The 20,899-nt window shown below is 32.7% G+C and overlaps 1 protein-coding gene across 1 annotated transcript; it reads right to left on the reverse strand.

Moving 5' to 3' along the window:
* Positions 1-5,917: 5,917 nt before the first annotated feature.
* LOC124368638 (1,5-anhydro-D-fructose reductase-like) lies at positions 5,918-12,101 on the reverse strand. Its single transcript, XM_046825873.1, has 6 exons — positions 12,064-12,101; positions 11,293-11,490; positions 10,770-10,886; positions 10,421-10,557; positions 6,489-6,648; positions 5,918-6,216 (listed from the first exon to the last, which is right to left on the reverse strand). The coding sequence occupies exons 2-6, from the start codon at positions 11,482-11,484 to the stop codon at positions 6,061-6,063; spliced, it is 762 nt and encodes a 253-aa protein (XP_046681829.1). The 5' UTR covers positions 11,485-11,490; positions 12,064-12,101; the 3' UTR covers positions 5,918-6,060.
* Between the last annotated feature and the right edge of the window lie 8,798 nt (positions 12,102-20,899).

The following is a 20,899-nucleotide window of genomic DNA, read 5'->3' on the forward strand; positions in this document are numbered from 1 at the left end:
CTGCTTTTCGCAAGAACTACCAAGTTGATACAGCCTACATCGATATGGCAAAAGCCTTCGACAAGGTTGACCACACAATTCTTGTGTCTAATTTGCTGGGTTACGGAGTGGCTGAACCTCTTTTGTCATGGATTTCTAGTTATCTTCAAAAACGTTCTCTGGTCGTGAGGATTGGTTCCGCTACTTCCACTCAGTTCTCACCTTCTTCAGGAGTTCCACAAGGTTCTTTGCTGGGACCTTGCCTCTTCAATGTCTTTGTCAATGACCTACTAGACAAATTAACTGTAAAGGCCTTACAATTTGCTGACGACCTGAAGATTTTCATCGCTGTGTCTACACCAGAAGACTCTCAAGAAATTCAAAATAGCCTTTCCGGAATTGAGGATTGGTGTGTCAGGAATAACATGTCTGTAAATCCCAGTAAGTGCTCTTGTATAACTTATCACCGCATCAAATCCCCAGTCATATACGTGTACTCCATTTCTGGTACATCCATTCCACGGTCCCAGTGTATAAAAGACCTAGGCGTTATATTTGCCAGCGACATGGGATTTTCTGGACATATAGACCACATCAGTAGCAAAGCAAACAAGATGCTTGGTTTCATAGCAAGATTATCCAGAGGCATCGACAACCCTTCTGCTCTTCGCTCTCTGTATTGTTCCCTTGTGAGACAGCTTGTGGAATATGCAAGTCCCGTGTGGTCGCCTTACACTGTTGGCAATAGGACGAGACTGGAGGCTCTACAAAGGCGTTTTCTTCGCTTGATTGGTGTCCGGCTGGGTTTTGCCTATCTTGATGTGCCTGTGGAGGAACTGTCCAGCAATCTGAACTTGCCACCTCTTGCCCTGCGACGTGACGTGGCTGATGTTGTCCTTCTCTGGAAGATAGTGAATGGTCGCATGAACTGTCCAGATCTCCTAGCTGAAATCGACCTCAGAGTTCCGGCAAACACAAGATCTTGAGATCTGCTGGGTCGAAGATACCACTAAACCAACTTCGACTTCAACAGTCCTTTCGCAAGGTTTATTCGCCTGGGAAATCAGGTTGCGTCTGGGTGTGACCTGTTCTTCGATGGACTTCTCCAGGTTCGCCGGCAGGCCTTCTCTCTTCTTTCTGTGAGGGACTAGTGATAAGACCTACAGTAGTTAGCTTTAATCTGTGTTAAGTGCATGTTCATTGTATTATAATATGTTGTATTTATTTAATTTCACTGTTATTTGTTAAATGTTATATATTATATTTTAATTTATTAGCACAATTTATTTATGTTCGCTCCATACTTGAATAATTATTGTTGTTGTTAATCTTTATTTTTATTTTTTGTTATGTTTTGGATATTTATAACTTGTTACATCTTTGAATACTAATTATTTATTATCAAATTTTGTATGATACCTATTTTGTTACTTTATGTAGATTTTTCATCTGTTCGTATTAATTTTATTTTCCGCTGTATCTACTATCTATGTTTGTATTTGTAAATTGGCTGCTGCCGTTGGAAAATAAAATAAAATAAAATAAAATAAATAAAATTATAATTTTACAACCCAGAACTTATTGTTTATATCTAAGTACATCTGTTTACTATTTTATCACGGACTAAATAAAATCAAATTGTACTAGGTTTAATGGTAAGCCATTTTGTTCGTAAGATAATTTTTATTCCGATCTTTGACACTAGCCATATCATCCCTTTAAGTACATTATACAAAACCGAAAGTGGGCTATCAATTATGTCAGGTGAGGGTAGTAACTGCTCTGTACCCATAGTGTCCAGATGTTTCTCCTTGGTACTAGGTAAACAGTGAATATAACTATAAAGCCTAAGTTATCCATGTTACAGAACATGTGAGTGAGAGATCACATAAATGTGAAGGTTGCTATAACTTGAACGTGTAGATTTATTACCTATGCCGGATTAAAGCAATATAATTCTCTGTGTAATTTAAAAAATTACGTTTTAAATATTTTTGGGCAAATTTCTTTATTCTAATTTAATGGTGACGTAAAAGTAAAAAAATTGCAGTGGCGAAAATCTTGTATTTTGACCAATAAGAATAATTTCAAATCTCATGCACTCTTAAATCTTACATAAGCGTTAAAAGTATATGAACTGTCTCATATTTTTAATATATCATTAATACGCCTACAAAACAATTAGTTACTCAATAGGCTGTATATAAAAAACTAAATATCTTTTGTACTTTTTCCTTTGGATTTTTATTTATTGGTATCCTTAAAATGCGACTCCTCCTATAACGCTACGATTGCTCTTATTGGGATATAATTCATATATCTTATAGTACAATTATAATAACCCAAATTGTCAAAACAAAAATCCTTTCATTGTTATATAACAAGTATAGAGTACGGAAACACAAACTGAAATAGATAATGGATACATACTGTAAAAGAAAGAACTAAAAATGTAATAATTCAAAGAAAACAACACTCCTAATTTAAAGAAGAAAATTAAATGTGTAATTAATTCTTGTAAATCTGATAGGCTTTTTCAATTTAAAACATATACTAATAATTATAATTATATTACATAAATATTATTTATTTTTAAAAGTTACTATTTTAATTTAATTATACGGCAGGCTTTTAAGATATAAATAAACATTTGTACACAATAGACCTAGTGTATACAATAGAACACAACAATAGAACTAGTGAAATCCACTCAGTACTAATAAGAAAATTTGTATTCATTTGCTGCGTCAATAATAGATAAACATAAAATATATATGTTATTATTTTTTCTTGTTATCATTTTCTATACATAATAACAACGTTAAACAATTTTATAAGTCTGTCAGTCATTTAGAATTACATTAAAATTTTCTTGATTCTTGAAATTATCCTAGTTTTATATTTACCTAAGATTTTATACCATATCTTGTGTATAAAATAACTGCTCTCTTTAATTTGAAACTTCCATAAGGTAATGTATTATCTTTAATTTTAATTTAAGAGTCAAAAATAAATAACGGGAATAAGGACACACAGCATACAACATTTATAGATTTATACACCCAACTGAATATTAACATGTGTTGTAAAATTCGGAAGAGACTTCTCAAACTTTCCAGGATTAGTTTAACCACGGTAATCATCTATATTTTCTATTCGCCTTACACATCAGGAGTCTACAACGTGAAGACCCATCCTATGATCCAACACTGTGAATAAATTTGCTGCATCACACCAATCTGGCATTACACCAAGAGTTTTACGATTTTACCAGCATTGCCTGATTGATGTTTTGTGAAGATAAACTATCTAGGCACTACTTTTTTCTGATTATCCTAATTTGTTATAAACATTAATATCTTTCATAAACAATATTCTTACATTCTTTAACAATTTTCCTTCTGATTTTCATTTCTTCTTCTTTCTGATTCCCATGCATTTAGCATACGTGAAATTGACCCGCAACTCCACCAGACGTATTTTCTCCCTTAATTCCAGCAGTAGGTTTTACAAAAGTTTATAAAAATCTTTATGACTTCATAATTCCTACTTTAATTGAAATTTACTCATCTTTCAAAACCCATCGATGTCTGCCTAAAAGTTAATTTCAAACGCAGCCTCTCTACAAATAATAGGTTTTTCCTTTGTTCGTATTGTAGATTTTGGTTTAAGAGTATCACATTATAATTATATCAACAATTGATACATTAATATTCTCAACAGGAAATTGCACCCTGAATGTGCGCTAATACAGTCGGGCGTAAAGAAAACTCCTGCAAATCTGGGAATGCAACAAAAGTGCTTATATGTACAGTTGGTCGAGGCACGGCTCTTCTTTACTCATGAACACAATAATTGCTATATTGAAATGTTTCAACTTAATAAACTATTTCTTGGAATCTCCGTGAGAAATTTATAAATTGTAAATGATCATTTTTCAAATTGTGAGTTGGTTAATTACTTTAACTAATTCTAGTATGTTAATGTCTAATTTCTACAGATTATAAGAAATTATAATGTATCCCTGCACGAGATTCAAATTATTAATTAGTCAGCCACTTGTAGTCAGGGTTAAGTAATCAGTCAACATTCACCAGCGGCCAGTCTCTAGTACTTAGTCACTAATAGTCAAAAGTGGTCAGTCCCCTAGTATTCAGTCACTAATAGTCACCAGTGGTCAGTCCCTAGTATTCAGTCACTAATAGTCACCAGCGGCCAGTCTCTAGTATTCAGTCACTAATAGTCACCAATGGTCAGTTTTCTATATTCATTTACTTATATTCGCTAGTGATTTGTTTCCAGTAACTAATCACTTGAATTCTCCAGTTGTCTAATACACTACTTATAGCCTCTTAGCTTCAGCTCTGTGATACACGTAATTATGCAATGAGACTTTGATCCTACTTCGATAAGTCGTGCTCCACAAACTTATCATGAGAATGGCTGATATCAACTTAATTAAATTAGCCTTAACTTCGATAAATAAAAACCAATCCAATATCTCAAAGAATGCAAATTAGTGATAAAAATAAATGCATAACAAAACAGAAATTATGTTTATTAGTAACAAAGATAATGCTGTTTTACTGCCCAAATCTCCATTACATTAAAGCCTGACGTCACACATGCATTCAAACACTGTTACAAGTTGTAGCTACGATTATAATAATGATATTTTAATACCGCATAAATAATCATCCGAATAGAAGACAATTGAATGTATGCACTAGTACCTCAATGTTAAACTTATATTGTCAAAACGTATGATTTTGCAATTTTTTAATACTATTAATAAAATTGTATAATAATTAGTTTTACAATATATTTTTTATAGATAATTTAGAGAAATATAATTTATCATATAACATGTTTTTACATTCCATCATTATATATGACTTACCATGACATATAAGTAAGTAAAGAAGAAGAAAATGTTTTTAAATGTAAGACTATAAAATAAAAAATTAGTAAGTACATTTTGAGATTTATTGTATATGGAATCACGTTTAATAGGCCATTCTTACGGCATGAGGTTACTTTTATACTATTCCAATGCTTATGGTATTGAGCTATAGTAAGATTACAGTTATTCGCAGTATAATCCAATTAGAAATATATCTTAGCACCGTTTTACAATATATCATCTATCTGAAAAAAGCTATACATATATATATATACATACCCATCCATATCTAGGCACCACAAAGTTTAGGCAACGCTTAACCACCATATTACTATTATATGGATGAAAATAATCCTACAGTACCACCAAACCACATGCCACAATAATAGTTCTTACTTACACAATATTTCCAAGTAATTTGATGTTAACAGGCTTATACATAATTTATTGGTAACGCGAACGAATCAGTGCCTTTGCAGCAGCATCACCCTGGTTGAGCAACCCCAACCCACCCTACGCTTGTATCCGGCTTCACTTCCACCCTCTGCCTCCAATATTTCGTCTGGTAGATTTTTATAAAGCACATGAGCTATGTAAAAAGAGTTAAATTTTTCTATGGAACAATTTGGTCTTGGTATCCGATATCCAAACTGTATTCTATTTCTAATAGAATAATTGTGGTGCAACGCTATACAGATAAAATCTTTGTATTTTAATATGCAGTAAAAGAGATTTTATATGTATTTTAGTGTATACTTAAAACATGAAATTCTTTGTATAAAAGATTAGAACGATATTTGCTGCTTTTCCTCAAAATGATCCTTATTATACTTCTCTCTGTGACCCCAAGTGGTTCCATTACAGCAGTCTACACTCCTCCCCACGCGAAAATACCATACTGCACAACATTTGATAATATTTTATAGTTATATGAAGTACTAAGCATTAGGAATTATATAAATTCTATAACCATTAAAAATAAAATGAGATTTACCAGATAGCTTTGGATTGAAGGATGAGATGTCTTAAACATTATAGTGCGTATAGTTTTCTTATTTCAAATTACTATATAGAATAGGTGTACAAAACATGTTAATCATAGGACCACACAACCTAATAGATTATAAAGAAGTATCAAAACACAATTTTGTGGAAACATACAAACTCTGATAAATTTTCTAATTACGATGCTCAGGACACTTAGGATAAGGACACTCAGGATGAGTATCGTATCCTTTTCCAAGGTTTGACACGAAAAACTTTCTACCCTCTTCACCTTGATCCAAAGCATTCAGCTTCACCATTTCCGTAGTGGACAGATTGAAGTCAAATATCTGCAAGAAAAACAACAAATTAAAGGACATTTTACAAGTATAAATTTTAAAACGTCTAATTATTTATAATAATTCAATGTATCGACTAGTACTATGCAGAGAATATTATAAATTTAGATGATGTATAAATAAAAATAACAGTGTTATTACAATAACTATCAGGTGTATGTTTCAACAATATGCATTTTTTAGTAGTAACGTATGTAAGACTTAGAATAGAATAATATAATAAATACAAAATAATATATAAGTACTCAAAAACGTATACTAACATCCAGGTTTTGTTTGAGACGTTCAGGATTAGAACTTTTCGGTATGACCGCCACGCCAAGCTGCAGCAGGTGTCTCAGCAGAATTTGGCCTGGAGTTTTCTTGTGGACCTTGGCTATGCGCACTACATCATCTTCTGTCATTGGTGATTTGAGTTGAGACCTTGAAACATATTATACGTATATCGTCTATGATTTAAACATAAGGATTGATTTTCTTGTAGAAGCACTGTCTCAAAATAGGTTACACTTAATTAGGAGTTTTGATATAAAGTGTACACTATGGCTGCATACAACCCGTCATCCTGATACTGGACGCATTTAATTTGTGCCCTAAACAAAAAATACGTTTTAATGCATCTTGTACAGTTTTTATTTTAAGATTTTTAATTATATTTCAAATAAATTTGTGACAGAGAAAGTACAGGTAATCCTAACACATAAATTTGTGATTGAATTTGGAGTGAACAAAGTATTTTGTCTATATCAATTATCTTCGTACGTAATGTTCAGTTTTGATATTTATTAAAGCTTAGTATTAAGTGCTGTCTATACTGAACAATGGAAAAAGGCTGCTTGATGATGAATTTTTGTGAGTGCATTTCTTATAAAAACATCAAATACTTATTATATTTTGCCCTAACGCAAACGAATTCTTCCAGTGTAAATATAACAAGAGACCAGAGGGATTACTTTTAAACCTGTACTGTAGGATATTTTGGGCCTCTGATTCAAATAAGTGTAACTTTTATATCTAAGAATGCTGGGCTTGTAGACGAACCAATAGGCAACCATAAAAAGTGACACTAACAAATTAGTTAAGAAATACAACGTCCTTTGTTTGAAGGTTATTTTTGTCGATGGAAGGATTGTGAAGGAAACAGGATTTTTCCGGACATTTGCCAGCGTTCAGTGAAACAAGAAAACAGTAACACTACGTTTCGAGATCTGCAATCTGATCTCTTTTTCAGGTAAAGAACTAACCCAATACATAATTACAAACTAGGTTAAAATAAACAAATCTTACTAAAGCGTTGTGGCACGCCTAAGTCAGGAATCACAACCTACATGTTGTTTGTCAACTTCACTAACTCTATAGACATGCACTTAATACAAAACACTAACCATTAAAACTAACCTACGGAATACAGGTCACAATACGTCTTCACTCGTCTACTAACCACCTACGACTGACCATAGGGACTAGCCAATGGTAATCGGTAATCGTGACGGCTTGCTAAAACAAGATGGCGGAAATAAAAGGGAAGGGGGACAGGAATGGGCCCTTTTGTTATTATTAGTTCATGCGAGATGAACTTCTTAAAACCATATTGTGACTCCGCATTGGTTTATTACAAATATCAGATCCATTTGATACTTTGGTTTTCTCTTTAGGTCATTTTTTAGAATTGGCAACCAAAGCGGCCTAATCTCGACTGATGGTTGACTGATTGGTTGGTCTGCCAATTTAATGTATGTTGCCTCAACTAATTTTCTTTTGAAGAAATGTGGTTCCCGATGTATTATGTGGGCTTCATCCTAATTCATATGATGGTCTTCGGACCAACAATGGTGTGCAATTTTTGACTTTTCTGTGAGACCCTTTCTCGTGTTTTCTTTTTGTTCTTTTATCCTTACGTTTAGTGGTCTTTTTGTCTCGCCTATGTATTCCCTATTGCAGCTACATTTTATACTGTAAACACAGTTTTTGGAATCATGTGTGCAATTTTTTGGTTTTGTTTTTACGAGACTTTGTCTAAGAGTGTTTATTTATTTATATACGGAAAACTCCATTTTACAGAGAAGTACAAAACTAAGGCTGACACAAAAAAAGTGATCATAATATAAGGCAACATCACGTTTAAAACTAATACAATATTATGGCAGCAGAACACAAAACTATGTTGACCTGAATACCAGTCCTCGCTACATTCAGATCTGCCACAATACACCATCTCAGTACATGATCAAAGACAGATTGTCCACGCATCGACAAGACAATATCAATAACAATATAACAGTAATAGTAATATTGAAAAAAAAAACAAAAAACAAGTGTTGTGTGTTTTAAACGCGGTTCTAATGTTGTACTTTCTACCTACTCTTCTAATTTTCTCCGATAATCCCGGCACATAAGGAATTGACATAAACGCAAATTTATCACAATTCTGTTTTTCTAAATGAGGAATGATACTTCTGGTTCGTTTGCACTTATTAATTACTAATTGAGGGTATCCATTGCTTCTGAGATCCGATTCAATTTTCTTAATTCTTCTTTTAGTCCATCTTTATCTGAGCACAAGCTCTTTGCTCTATCAAACAACGAGTAGCCTACTCCTTCTTTGACAGATTTTTTATGGTTGAATTGATAATTTAAATATTTTCCTGTGTGTGGATCGGATTAAATACAAACGGATCGGATATTTGTAATAAACCAATGCGGAGTCACAATATGGTTTTAAGAAGTTCATCTCGCATGAACCAATAATAACGAAAGGGCCCATTCCTGTCCCCCTTCCCTTTTATTTCCGCCATCTTGTTTTAGCAAGCCGTCACGATTACCGATTACCATTGGCTAGTCCCTATGGTCAGTCGTAGGTGGTTAGTAGACGAGTGAAGACGTATTGTGACCTGTATTCCGTAGTTTAGTTTTAATGATTAGTGTCTTGTATTAAGTGCATGTCTATAGAGTTAGTGAAGTTGACAAACAACATGTAGGTTGTGATTCCTGACTTAGGCGTGCCACAACGCTTTAGTAAGATTTGTTTATTTTAACCTAGTTTGTAATTATGTATTGGGTTAGTTCTTTACCTGAAGAAGAGATCAGATTGCAGATCTCGAAACGTAGTGTTACTGTTTTCTTGTTCCACTGAACGATGGCAAATGTCCGGAAAAATCCTGTTTCCAAATACAACGTATCCTACATTAGAGCATATTCAAATGTCAGCAATCAAAAAACCTCTAACTCATGGGGAATTTCGGTATTTTGAATTGTTGTTAAAATAAAATGCCTCAACAGTTTTGTGCTTTATTGTTGTTTGTTGTGGATTGTAGTCTTTGATACAAGTTATAACAAAAAGGGATAGTCCAAACATAGACCCAACAAGCTAGAGGATGCTTCGGCAACGACATTTTTGAGAGGAGCACTGTGTAGATAAATAATTAAAAAAATGGGATGGGTCCATTATCCCAATTCATCGCAACGACAAGGAACCGGTAGATTAGAGATGGCAAGTTTGCACATTCTACCTTATATTTTACGGTTCCATTCGGTCAATCCAATCGGGATCCACAGTTCCTTAGCGCGTAATCAGAAAGAAAGCGGGATATATAATATGTAAAATTTGATTCCATCACCCATAGCCAGATACAACGTTTACTTATAGAAACTGCTACTTTTTATTTTCATTACGATATACTTAATGTTTTAACATTATGCGTTTTGTATAGTCGTACACATATTTCCAGCTCCCACCAACGCTGTTAAAGCTAAGAACCTACAGTTATTTTGTTTATATTGTCCTGTATTTCTTTCTTGCTTCTTAGTATATATTAAAAATTCAATTAGTCCATCCTGCTACTAATAATCCATTTTACTTTCCGTCTGATTTCAAATAATCTCAAAGGCATCACAATCTTTACCCTTTTCTTTACTTCCTCAATTTAATTTCTCTTTTGTTTTGATGGAGGAAGTGGTAGAAGAGAGAGATAGAGAACGAGATTATTTTTTATCTCATGTTTTAACTTTGATATGAACACTTTGGACTGGCGTCCATATTTAGGAGGTAAAAAAACATTCAAAGATTCATCCGAATCATCTTTCATCGATTGTTTGGATATTAACGAGAAAACTCATAGCAGGTTCTCAATTAAAATTATATGGCCGATATAGCTTTTAATTTTTCAAATACGTGATGTTTCTTTCTTATACTCACTCCGTCATGTTCTTGGGTCCGTTGAAGACGGAGACCGCAGCAGGAGAGCCGAGGCAGGCGAAAGCAGTGACAGGTACTCCGTGCTTTTCTCCCCACTCTCGTAGTTCTTTCTGCTGGAAGTATAAGTGGCACTCCACCTGTTCCACAAAGCATATTACTTTTAATTTTTTTATCATTAATATACAACAACTAAATCAACATGAGTATTATGTTTTAAAATTATCTTACTCATTATTCATTTTCCCATTCCATACCAATTACAAACGCGTTATACAATCTATAAACCAATTCATAAAAAAAAACTCCTTAGTAAAAGGGCTAGTTTATTACGGTGAAAATTTAATTGCACCTGGTTTGTAGAAGGAGGGATTCTGGCAATCTGCATCAGGCGATCCATTTGGCGAATATTGAAGTCAGACACTCCGATAAACTTGGTCCTACCAGCATCCACCTGTGCTTCCATCGCCTGCAATATCCAGTAATTACTGTTTCTAGATTAATGAAACAACGACAACAAAACACAATATGATATAATTATTATAGGTCGGGGTGCAATTTCAGAAAAAATCTGTTTTTGTTTTGAAGAGGCCTATTAAGCAGTCAGTATGAGTATGTCAGAAAATAGGACGCCTTTTGTCGAACACAAATAGCAATTGAAATACCACCATACTACCATAGCTCTTATATAGAAACAGCTTAAAATAAAGGATTAGTTTCATAATTGCTACAATCCTTAAAAAAATATAAATTTGGTTAGTAATATATGTTATAAAATCTTTAGTAGTGGTTATGCAACATTTATTACTATGGAGTGTATTTTCATGTCTGTATTAAGGAGAATGATGTAATAAAATTGCAAATTACAGCCGTACCTTCCAGATTGCCACGTGATCGGTGTTCATATCTAGTTTGATGTATCCATTCTCGTCTTTAGGAAATAAAACTTCTCCAGGCTGGAAACCCACAGGTTTATGCAGAAGGAACAGATCTAAGTATTCTAACTGGAGAGATTTTAGAGATCTTCGGAGATATTCTTCCACTAAGTCCTTGTTCATTGCAACCATTAGTAGCTGTAACCAACATAGAGATAAATTAAGATTGAAATATAAATGATGTTAGGAAATTAAAACATAGTTTGAATAATTTCCCTAAAACTACAATTAACTCAATACAGCTTTTAACTAACGCGTATACTTTTAAACCAACAAACATGTAGGTACTAGTAATGGTGTGCTATGTTGGTACCTTGTTATCCAACTGATATTTGAAGTATAAGAGGGGATAATGTTAAAGCCTTTCCCATGTTCGCTTGGTATTGCTTACGTTATGGAATTAGTACTGCAAGTAGTAATGCCTGTGCCCTCTCAAGAAGCACTTGGATGTAAATACCAATTTTATTTACAAGGCGCCCGTTGGCATAGTAGATCCAATTTAAGTCATACAAATAGTTTTACATAGCCTCCTTAGAGAAATAAAAAACTACCGTAAAAATGAGTAAGGAAAGATTATATAAAACGTTTTAGAAATAACTGCTTTGAAATAACCCTTAAGAACACAATTCTAAGAAAAAACTACGATTAGTAACAATTTTCGGAAGAATAAAAAAATTCTTAATATATAACTATGTGTTACTTCTATTTTACCTTAGTAACGATAAAAATTTCCTCCCGCTTAATCTTCCAGATGTAAAGGAACATTCTCTAACAGCTGCGGCAACTCTTCTTGAAGGAAATGCAAATAGAAATCAGCATTTAGGCGTCCAGGTAATATGAAAGGTCCAATCAGCCGATTGTGCAAAAGGCCACACCAGACATTGACGATAAAGCGGTGTTAAAAGTTCTGTTCCACTACCTCATGTGGATTTTCTTCTGCCCATGAGTGTTCATTGTGCAAGTTATTGACACCATCCCGAGTGAATTGTGCCTCATCCGTAAACAAAATACGCTTGTAGAGCTGATTATTAATATTCAAAAAGTTGCAAAACTCCAAGCGAAGCGGACCATCCCCTAGCTGTAGATGTTGAACCTTTTGTTTATGAAACGGATAAAATTTGTTTCGATTAAGTGACCTCCACACCGTTGACTGCGAAACTCCTATCCGCCTAGAAATACGTCGTGTACTTACACCTGGACTGCGATGAACAGCATTAATAACAATATCATCATCTAGTTGGACAGCTCGTTCATAATTGGTTCTAGTACTTGGTAGTGATCCTGTTTCCCGAAGAGTACGAAAAGTTCCTGAAATTGTTTTGGTATCTGGAATCCTCCTATTAGGGCAACGTAGTTCATATTCTTCTACAGCAGCTCTAGCATTACCATTACAGTAACCCAAAATAAAAACCATATCAGCGTATTCCTCTGATGTAAATAAGTAAGGCATTTTTTCGCTGAATAAACAATTGAATTATAACTTACAGAAAAATTGCATTTAATAACACGATTCACAGAACCCGATCTCCTGCTCTAGCTTGAAAAACACCACTAATACACAGTTCTAACGTAACAGTACAGAATACCATTGTTGATCAGCTGTTATTCGTGCGTTACCAACTTAGAAATTAATAAAACAAAAAACTGCATTTCGATAATGGGAAAATATTTGATTCATTTATTTTCGAACATTTGATGTAAATTTTTATTAAAAAAAATACAACGTAATAAAACATGATATTTTTATTTACAAACAAATTTATTTAACAGTTAATCTTGTTTTCTCAATTTATCTCATCATTAAGGAACAAACATTTTGTTTTTGTTTTATTTTAACTAAAAACCGTACGGTATTTCTTTACAGCTAGTAGTTTTTGGTACTTATTTCTGTTTTATTTTAGACTTCTATTATATCAATTTTCTCAGAATTAAATTCTCTACAATTAATGTTTGTTGGTTTTATGTTTTTATTACCAATTTAAAAAAGTTATTGTACATCAAACTTAAAATAACATTGTTTCGTGCCCCAATTTTTTGCGTTTAACCCTGAATCCCTCAAAAACTACTACAGGTACAGTTCTGAAACCTATTTTATTAGCTTTATCAGGTGAAACTACATAAGAATCCACGATATATCTTACTTAATTAACCTTTCCAAAAGGTTAATTATATTATATTATATTATATATATATACAATATTATAATATAATTACAATTATATATATATAATGTGAATATATATATAACATGTGAATATATATATATATATATATATATATATATATATATATATATATTCTATGTTTGTGTAGTATAATAATAATAAAATAACACTCAAATGCACAATAATTATATTTATTGTCATCAAAATATAACATTTAATTACAGAGCGACATTACAATTAACAATGTACTTAAGTACACACACACTATAATACGATATTTACGTATAAACTTCCAAACGTTAATCAGGGTTAGTCAGCAAATCCGTTAGAAAAACCATTATTTCAATAACGACTAAGAAATTATTTTGCTAATTTCTACACATACAATGGATTATTTATGCTGAAATTTTATGAATTCTACAAATACTTTCTACAAAACTAAGGTTAGCAAATTGATGATTTGGACTAGTGACGTTTGCATGTGTTGATTAAAATTACACCAGTCCATGTTTACAAATCTTATTTTGTGTTCTCTTGAGGACTATTTACTTGCAATAGAAAACGTTGGATTGTTACTTACGTTTTGAGTATATACTTTATATTTTATGATTCAAATAACTCACATAACATAAAATCTGTAGCTATAACATAGTCTTCCAGAGTACCAAGAGTTATTATTCAAAAATTTCAGTATAAACATATATAGGGTACAAAACCTAATATTTTACAGGAGGATTGCAATTTCTAACCGAGTTACTCAATAAGTTATAAAACCTGAAACGGAAAAATCGGTAAAAATCTAGGTGCAGGTAGTAATAATAAAGTGTAGGCATCTACTTTGAGATATGTTATTTGTAAAATAACATGATAATATCACACTAATTTATTATGAGTACAAGACAGGATATATATTATAATTTACATAATTTAAATGCAAATAAACGGATAGTAATAATAAGATGTAGGTTTATTCGTGAGTATATTTAGTTTGCAAAATATTATTTGAATATCAAACCATTTATAATACATCATTTAACATACGGATCATTTAACTAAGCGAATTTTGCCTGTAACATGTGAACAAAATGAAAGTAATTTATACATAAATAAACATGTACATTTTTTGTTATTATGTTATTAACACCACATTACAGGGTTATCTTTTTATTAGTATAATAAAAGTTAAACTAAAACCTTTTTTAAAGTTTTTATTGCCATTCCTCAATTTTATATCACCAACAATTAATTTTTAAAATAAATCAAAAAAATCTAAATTAACTTTCTGGGTATAAGCATTTGTAATCTTAAAAGAAAACAATCATTTGAAATTTATATCAAAACAAAACAAACAGATCTTCTAATACCATCATTCTCTAACCATCCTTAGAAACACAAATTAGCAACATTTTACTCAAAGGTAAACAGAATATTTATTATACCAATGAATGATGAGAATAAATTAAAGAAATGATATTAATAAAATACCTAGCTGTTAAAAATGGATATCAACTATATTATAGACAAAATGATTAGGAAGAAAACAAGAAAGATATATAAAACCAACTTAATACTACCTAATCCTAATACTAAAGAAATTCAGAAATCTACATATGTACCTTGCAATACTAATTTAAACAAAACTGTTCGAAAAACCTTAAAAATTCAAAATTTTCTATTAGTTAACAAACAAGAAATAACACTTTTAAAATTATTGAAAACAAAGTGAATCAAATTGAAGACAAACAATCTGGAGTATACATTTTAAAGAATCAGAATCAAAAAATGTATTGTGGTAAACATTTTCACAAATGCGACACAACGTCATGCTTAGGCTTAATGATTATTTGACTAATTACTAAGTCTATCTACCTGACTTATTAAACTAACAAACTCTTCAATATTGTAACAGCAGAAATCCAACAACAAACATTTAATTTTCATTTTAAAAGGTCTTAAGCTAAGTTAATTTAAGACTGAGAAAGCTATTATAAAGGTCAAACTTGGCAAAAACTTCAATAAAAGGTTTGATGAACATATAAGAACTTTAAAAACAAATAATATATCTACAACAAAATCAAATTTTTTTTAACACTTATTAGAAACGTACCATAACTAAACAAACATACAAAAGAACATTGAACTTTTATAATTATATCGAAAGGAAAGGGAATAAATTAAACAAAAATATTAGAATAAAATATCTATCTAAATTATAATAAGTATCCTAATAACAATTTAAATAATAATCTGAAAAAATGGATAAACGAAGGTTTTTAAAACATTAAGATATTGAATACTGATTACCATTTAAAATTACAACTGTGTGATTTAAATTTAACATATGCTTAAGTGGTCCACGAATATTTAATGGTTTATTATTCATTTAGAGGTTAATACACACCAATGATGGTTAAATACCGTAACACGTGTATGGTAATAAAAACATTTTGAAAAGGGGTTCGGTTGAACTATTACTACAAAGTTTGTGTTATATATAAGATATATTTAAAAATTAATTTATGAGTTCTATACACCAAAAAACACCTATTTTAGACATTGAGATTGAGAAAAAAAGTTCAATACAAATTATTACTATAAATAATATTAACGGCATTTTCTTAGTTTTTATGTTGAAAGTGTAGAAGTTTTACCTCAGTGATAGTCTTGATAAGCCTTTTTTCAAAGGTAAAACACTTGAATCTTCTTGATATTTATTATTATTGCTTGAAAGACACCTATAACTTTCTTCGGGTCTGTGGGAATTTGGAGAAAGTTCCAGAGAAATTTCTAAAATCTTCGAACTAAGTATATAAACTACATACATATTGTCTGCTGAGTATTAATGAACATAATTTAATTTTGTTTCTCGTAATGATAGCAAGACAAGGAGCATTAAACATATTTTTAAATAACATTACGTAGCAAGGCATGGGTCGATTATTATAGCTGTCAAGGTTTATTTAAATTACGCCGGGGATTGTTTTTATTATGGCCTCACTTTCTTCCGGGGGGGGGACATAACTTTAAGATTATTGCTCTAGTTCTTCCTCATGGATCTCGATAGTAGGAGGCACCTACCCCCTATCCTTACCCATCCTAAATATCCTGTCATTCCGGAAGCAGTGGTAAGGTTCTTATAGGAATAAGTGCAATTTGTCCTAAGAGAACAAAGAAATAAATTAATAAATCCATTAAAAAGAATAATTTCATGATAGCATTGTTACGGAAACATTTAACATGGCGTGAAAGGTTAGATCACAATATTAGTTATTTGTTGTTGTACTGTGTGTATTATTTTCGCAATATGAAGTAAAAAAGGGAGTCATTCAGCTGTTAAATTGTATTCAGTTGTTTTATCTTCTAGACAAGTACCTAGTGAAAAGCGATTCTTTGATTGTTTTGGATTTGTCGGAGATCAGAATACATAATTCCTTGTCTATTAATTCAAATTCGAATCAGGTTATATTCATATTATTAATATGTATCGTTCTTAATTTCGGCATGAAATTGAATAAGAATTACCAGATTGGTGGTCACTGTCGCAGCCATCGTAGTTAACATTTCCCTTGTAATCTGAAATAATCCTCTTCCGGTAAACGCTAAATTTAGAATATTGAGCTACAGCAAGAACGATTCCAATCGTCTTTTCAGTACCGGATCTAGGTGTCTGTTGATCAGCTTGCATATTATTGGTACAGTCTCGTCCGCTGCTTGAGTGACGTCAGAACTCGAGGAGACGATCGTCAGCAGGTAACAGATGTCACACAGTATCCAGGTTCCTGTTAAAAATATGCCTGTTATATTTCCCTCGACAGAAAGCAAGAAGAACATGAAGAGTGATACGGTGATAAAAACTAATTTACAGAAGATTATACATGTTAGAATATCAGAGTAGAAGCTATTCGCTTTGTACGTAGCATCACGGAGCATCTGATAGGCGCTCATGAAGGACTTGATCCTAGCAATGGACCTGGTGTCCTGTCTATGATTGATATATATAGCGGGCCGTGGTGTCTCGTCGACTGCCTATAGCTGTTGATGATTACTTCTTGTCTAATTCTGGCGTTAATGAGTCTGAACCTCGTGGCAATACAATACGTGATCTCATGGAATTGGACCAACATACAACTGTTTCTGCAGTTTGCAATACTAAACGAAACCAGTGTTACGATTCGGTGGATGATGTTTTTGTAATTATTTTCCGAAAGTATTAAAAGGAGTGTGCCAGTTATGTCCAATAGTACTGGAGTAACTGTTAAAATAACAACTAAAGATGTAAATGTTATGGTCATCCAACTCTGAGTTGGCTCCAGTTGTAGATTGTTGTCAAATCTGTCCATAGAGTTGTAAACATTAGTTGTAAACATTGTAGATCTTTGCGTATTTCTTGGCAGAGCTGAGGAATATTACAACTTCCGTAAACATTAAAGAGATTATAAGTATGGATACAGAAACTTGTATGATAGGTAGTCATTTCCTTATAAGTACGCGTAAACACTCCCAGAGAGAAATCCTGTTTGTATAAAAGTCAGTGTCGATCCCCACCAAAACACTGCTCGAGAAAACGTGAGTTTTCTGTCTGTAACTGATTTTGAAATATATTTCAGTGGAAAGCCCAAAACTCCTTGGTAAAAACGTCGAGATACTTTTGACAGAACAGACATGCTGAAAATATAGCTTTTACTTATAATATCTATGATTTATGTTTTACGCTTGAATATAAATTAATAATAAAGCATAGTTCTCATTAAAATTAAACTGATGTCCTATATTAATGAGTGCAATCTTTGAGTGTCTTGTGTTAAAATAATTATGAAAAAATATAAGTATTCAAATACTATAAGACAGACAATAATTTAAAAAGTCGAACTATTTAAACTTCTTGTTTTCTGGTTCAGCCAGTAGCAGCAAAGGAATTATTCAGTGAGTTCTCGTACACCCTGCGCATTTCTTTTCAAATTTTATTTTACACTCGTGCCCCACATAAGCTATAGATTTGAAACACCCTTTTATTCGTTTTGTATTGGAACAATGTTTTAGAAACATAGCTACCATCTTTATAATTTTCATATAAATGGGTTAAATGATCAGTGTCTTAATTTTCTGCGCTTTGTTCGCTTCTGTACAAATCCTTCACACGTGCCCACTGAAGTATGGATCGGCCACTCTCTTTTATTCCTTAATATTGAAATGATTTTTTGACAGAAACTTAGCAACAGTCTATTAAAGCGTCACTGAAATGTGTCAAAGGTTTAATATGAAATGTAAATGGTTGCATACTGAAAATCCGGTGTTTTAAATTTTGAGAAAGCACTTTCGCAAAGAGTATTACGAGGGTGAGTCAAATATAAACAGGACTTTTATTACTATACCCAACGTCCAGGTTGTAACAGGTAGCTATGTTGCAGTAGTGGTAGGGGGCAGGGGGAAAGCTGCAACAATGCGTTCTCAGTGCTGTTTTGTTTGTCATTGTAGCCATGTCTGAACAAGAGGTTGTACCTGCAGTTGCGCAACGAATTATTATTAAGTTCTTGACAAACGAAGGTGTAAAACCAAGTAAAATGTTTGTTAGACTGACAACTCAGTTTGGGGATAAGACTTTATCGCGTTCTCAAGTGTACGATTGGGTTAAAAAGTTCAAAGGCGGACGTGAAACAGTTGAAAATGAAAGTCACAATAGGCATCCAAGCACCAGTTTGACTAATGAGAACATTTGTGCTGTTCGTGAACTTCTTGAAAATGATCGACGCTTAACGATAGATGAAATTGCCAGTGAAGTGGAAATTAGTCATGGTAGTGTGCATTCCATCGTCACAGAGTATCTGGGTTTTCGGAAAATTTGTGCAAGATGGGTCCCTCGGCTTCTGACTCTCAAACAAACCCGGAGAGACATTTACCAAAGGCTTTTGAATCGGCTTGAGAGAGAGGGGAATGGTTTTTTAAATCGCATAATAACCTGTGATGAAACGTGGGTCCATCACTACACTCCTGAATCCAAAATGGCGTCAATGGAGTGGCGAAGGGAAGACGAAAATCGCCCTGTGAAAGCCAAAACACGGTTGTCTGCTGGGAAAGTTCTTGCCACCATCTTTTTTGACTGCAAAGGCGTTTTGCTTATTGACTTTTTACACGAACGTCGTACTGTGAACGCTGCTTATTACTGTCAACTTCTTGAGCAAGCAAAAGCAGCCTTTCGGAACAAAAGGCGTAATCAGCCAATCAGAGATGTCATTTTGCTTCATGACAATGCTAGGCCTCACACAGCTGCCTTGCCCCAAGAGAAATTACGCCAAATTCATTGGGAAACATTGGAACATCCTCCCTACAGCCCATATTTGTCTCCATGTGACTTTCACCTCTTTGGTCCTCTCAAAGAAGCACTTGGTGGAAACCGTTTTGAAAGTGATGAGGAAGTACAGGAATTTGTGTGCAATTGGTTCAAGACACAACCTCAAATCTTTTATGAAGAAGGGATCCATAAGCTATCCTCACGCTGGGAAAAGTGTGTGAGAGTTGAGGGAGACTATGTAGAAAAGCAGTAACATGTAATCATTGTATTGTTTAGCTTTAATAAACGTATAAGTTAAAATTCTTGTTTATATTTGACTGACCCTCGTAGAAATTGTTCACATATTTATAGATACATATTTTGACACGTTTTGTTCAATATACTATGTAATTAATGTAAATACATCATATACAGCTAAAACTATTAAAATTATTTATGTATTGAATCCAATCTATCTAAATATAAATTATATATCAATCTAAAATCAATGACTCAGTATTTTTTCAGACAAAAAAGTCTTATCTCACAACTGATATTATAGTCTTTCATGCAAAAACTTTTAATTTACGTTTATTTTTAGAGCCTTTCATAATAAGTACCTATTAGTAACGACTATTTGACAATGTTGAACTTGAGGATGACATATTCAAAATAATATTTCGATCGTTAATTAACTAATAAATAAATATGAATGCCACTGTTTGAATTCAGTATGACTTTTACTCTGATTTTTTAGCAACTCAAACCACTTATAAACAGAATGTGACAAGCACGAATTAAAAATATAATATGAGTACATTGCTAAAAGCTTAATAACTCATTGTGTCACTGTCATAATAAGTTACTTAATTTATCTAATTCATAAAAGAACAAGTGTGTTTTCCAATACAATGTAACGTCATTGTTCTGCTTAGAGGCAAATTCGGAAAAGCCCTTCCTCCCAAACTTCATTATTTTAAAGTAGAACAGACTTCCATGGTAGATTCTGCGTAAAGAGGACTGTGAACTATCTGCGAAAAGTGTTTTTGTTACAGCCTCTAATAATAATTCTGTTACTGACAAAATGTCCTTTTAAAATTGTGCTGTGCATAAA

This window comes from Homalodisca vitripennis, chromosome X (genome assembly GCF_021130785.1).
Source record: "Homalodisca vitripennis isolate AUS2020 chromosome X, UT_GWSS_2.1, whole genome shotgun sequence".
In the NCBI taxonomy this organism is placed as follows: Eukaryota; Metazoa; Arthropoda; class Insecta; order Hemiptera; family Cicadellidae; genus Homalodisca; species Homalodisca vitripennis.

Bases quoted from the DNA above. Each gene is read 5' to 3' on its own strand.
- LOC124368638 (XM_046825873.1), bottom strand. From the start codon at position 11,484: ATGGTTGCAATGAACAAGGACTTAGTGGAAGAATATCTCCGAAGATCT. The intron at 10,558-10,769 runs GTGCAATTAAAT...TTTGTGGAACAG, and splicing joins TCCCTCCTTCTACAAACCAG to GTGGAGTGCCACTTATACTT. The intron at 6,217-6,488 runs GTTAGTATACGT...TTTTTCTTGCAG, and splicing joins GTCTCAAACAAAACCTGGAT to ATATTTGACTTCAATCTGTC.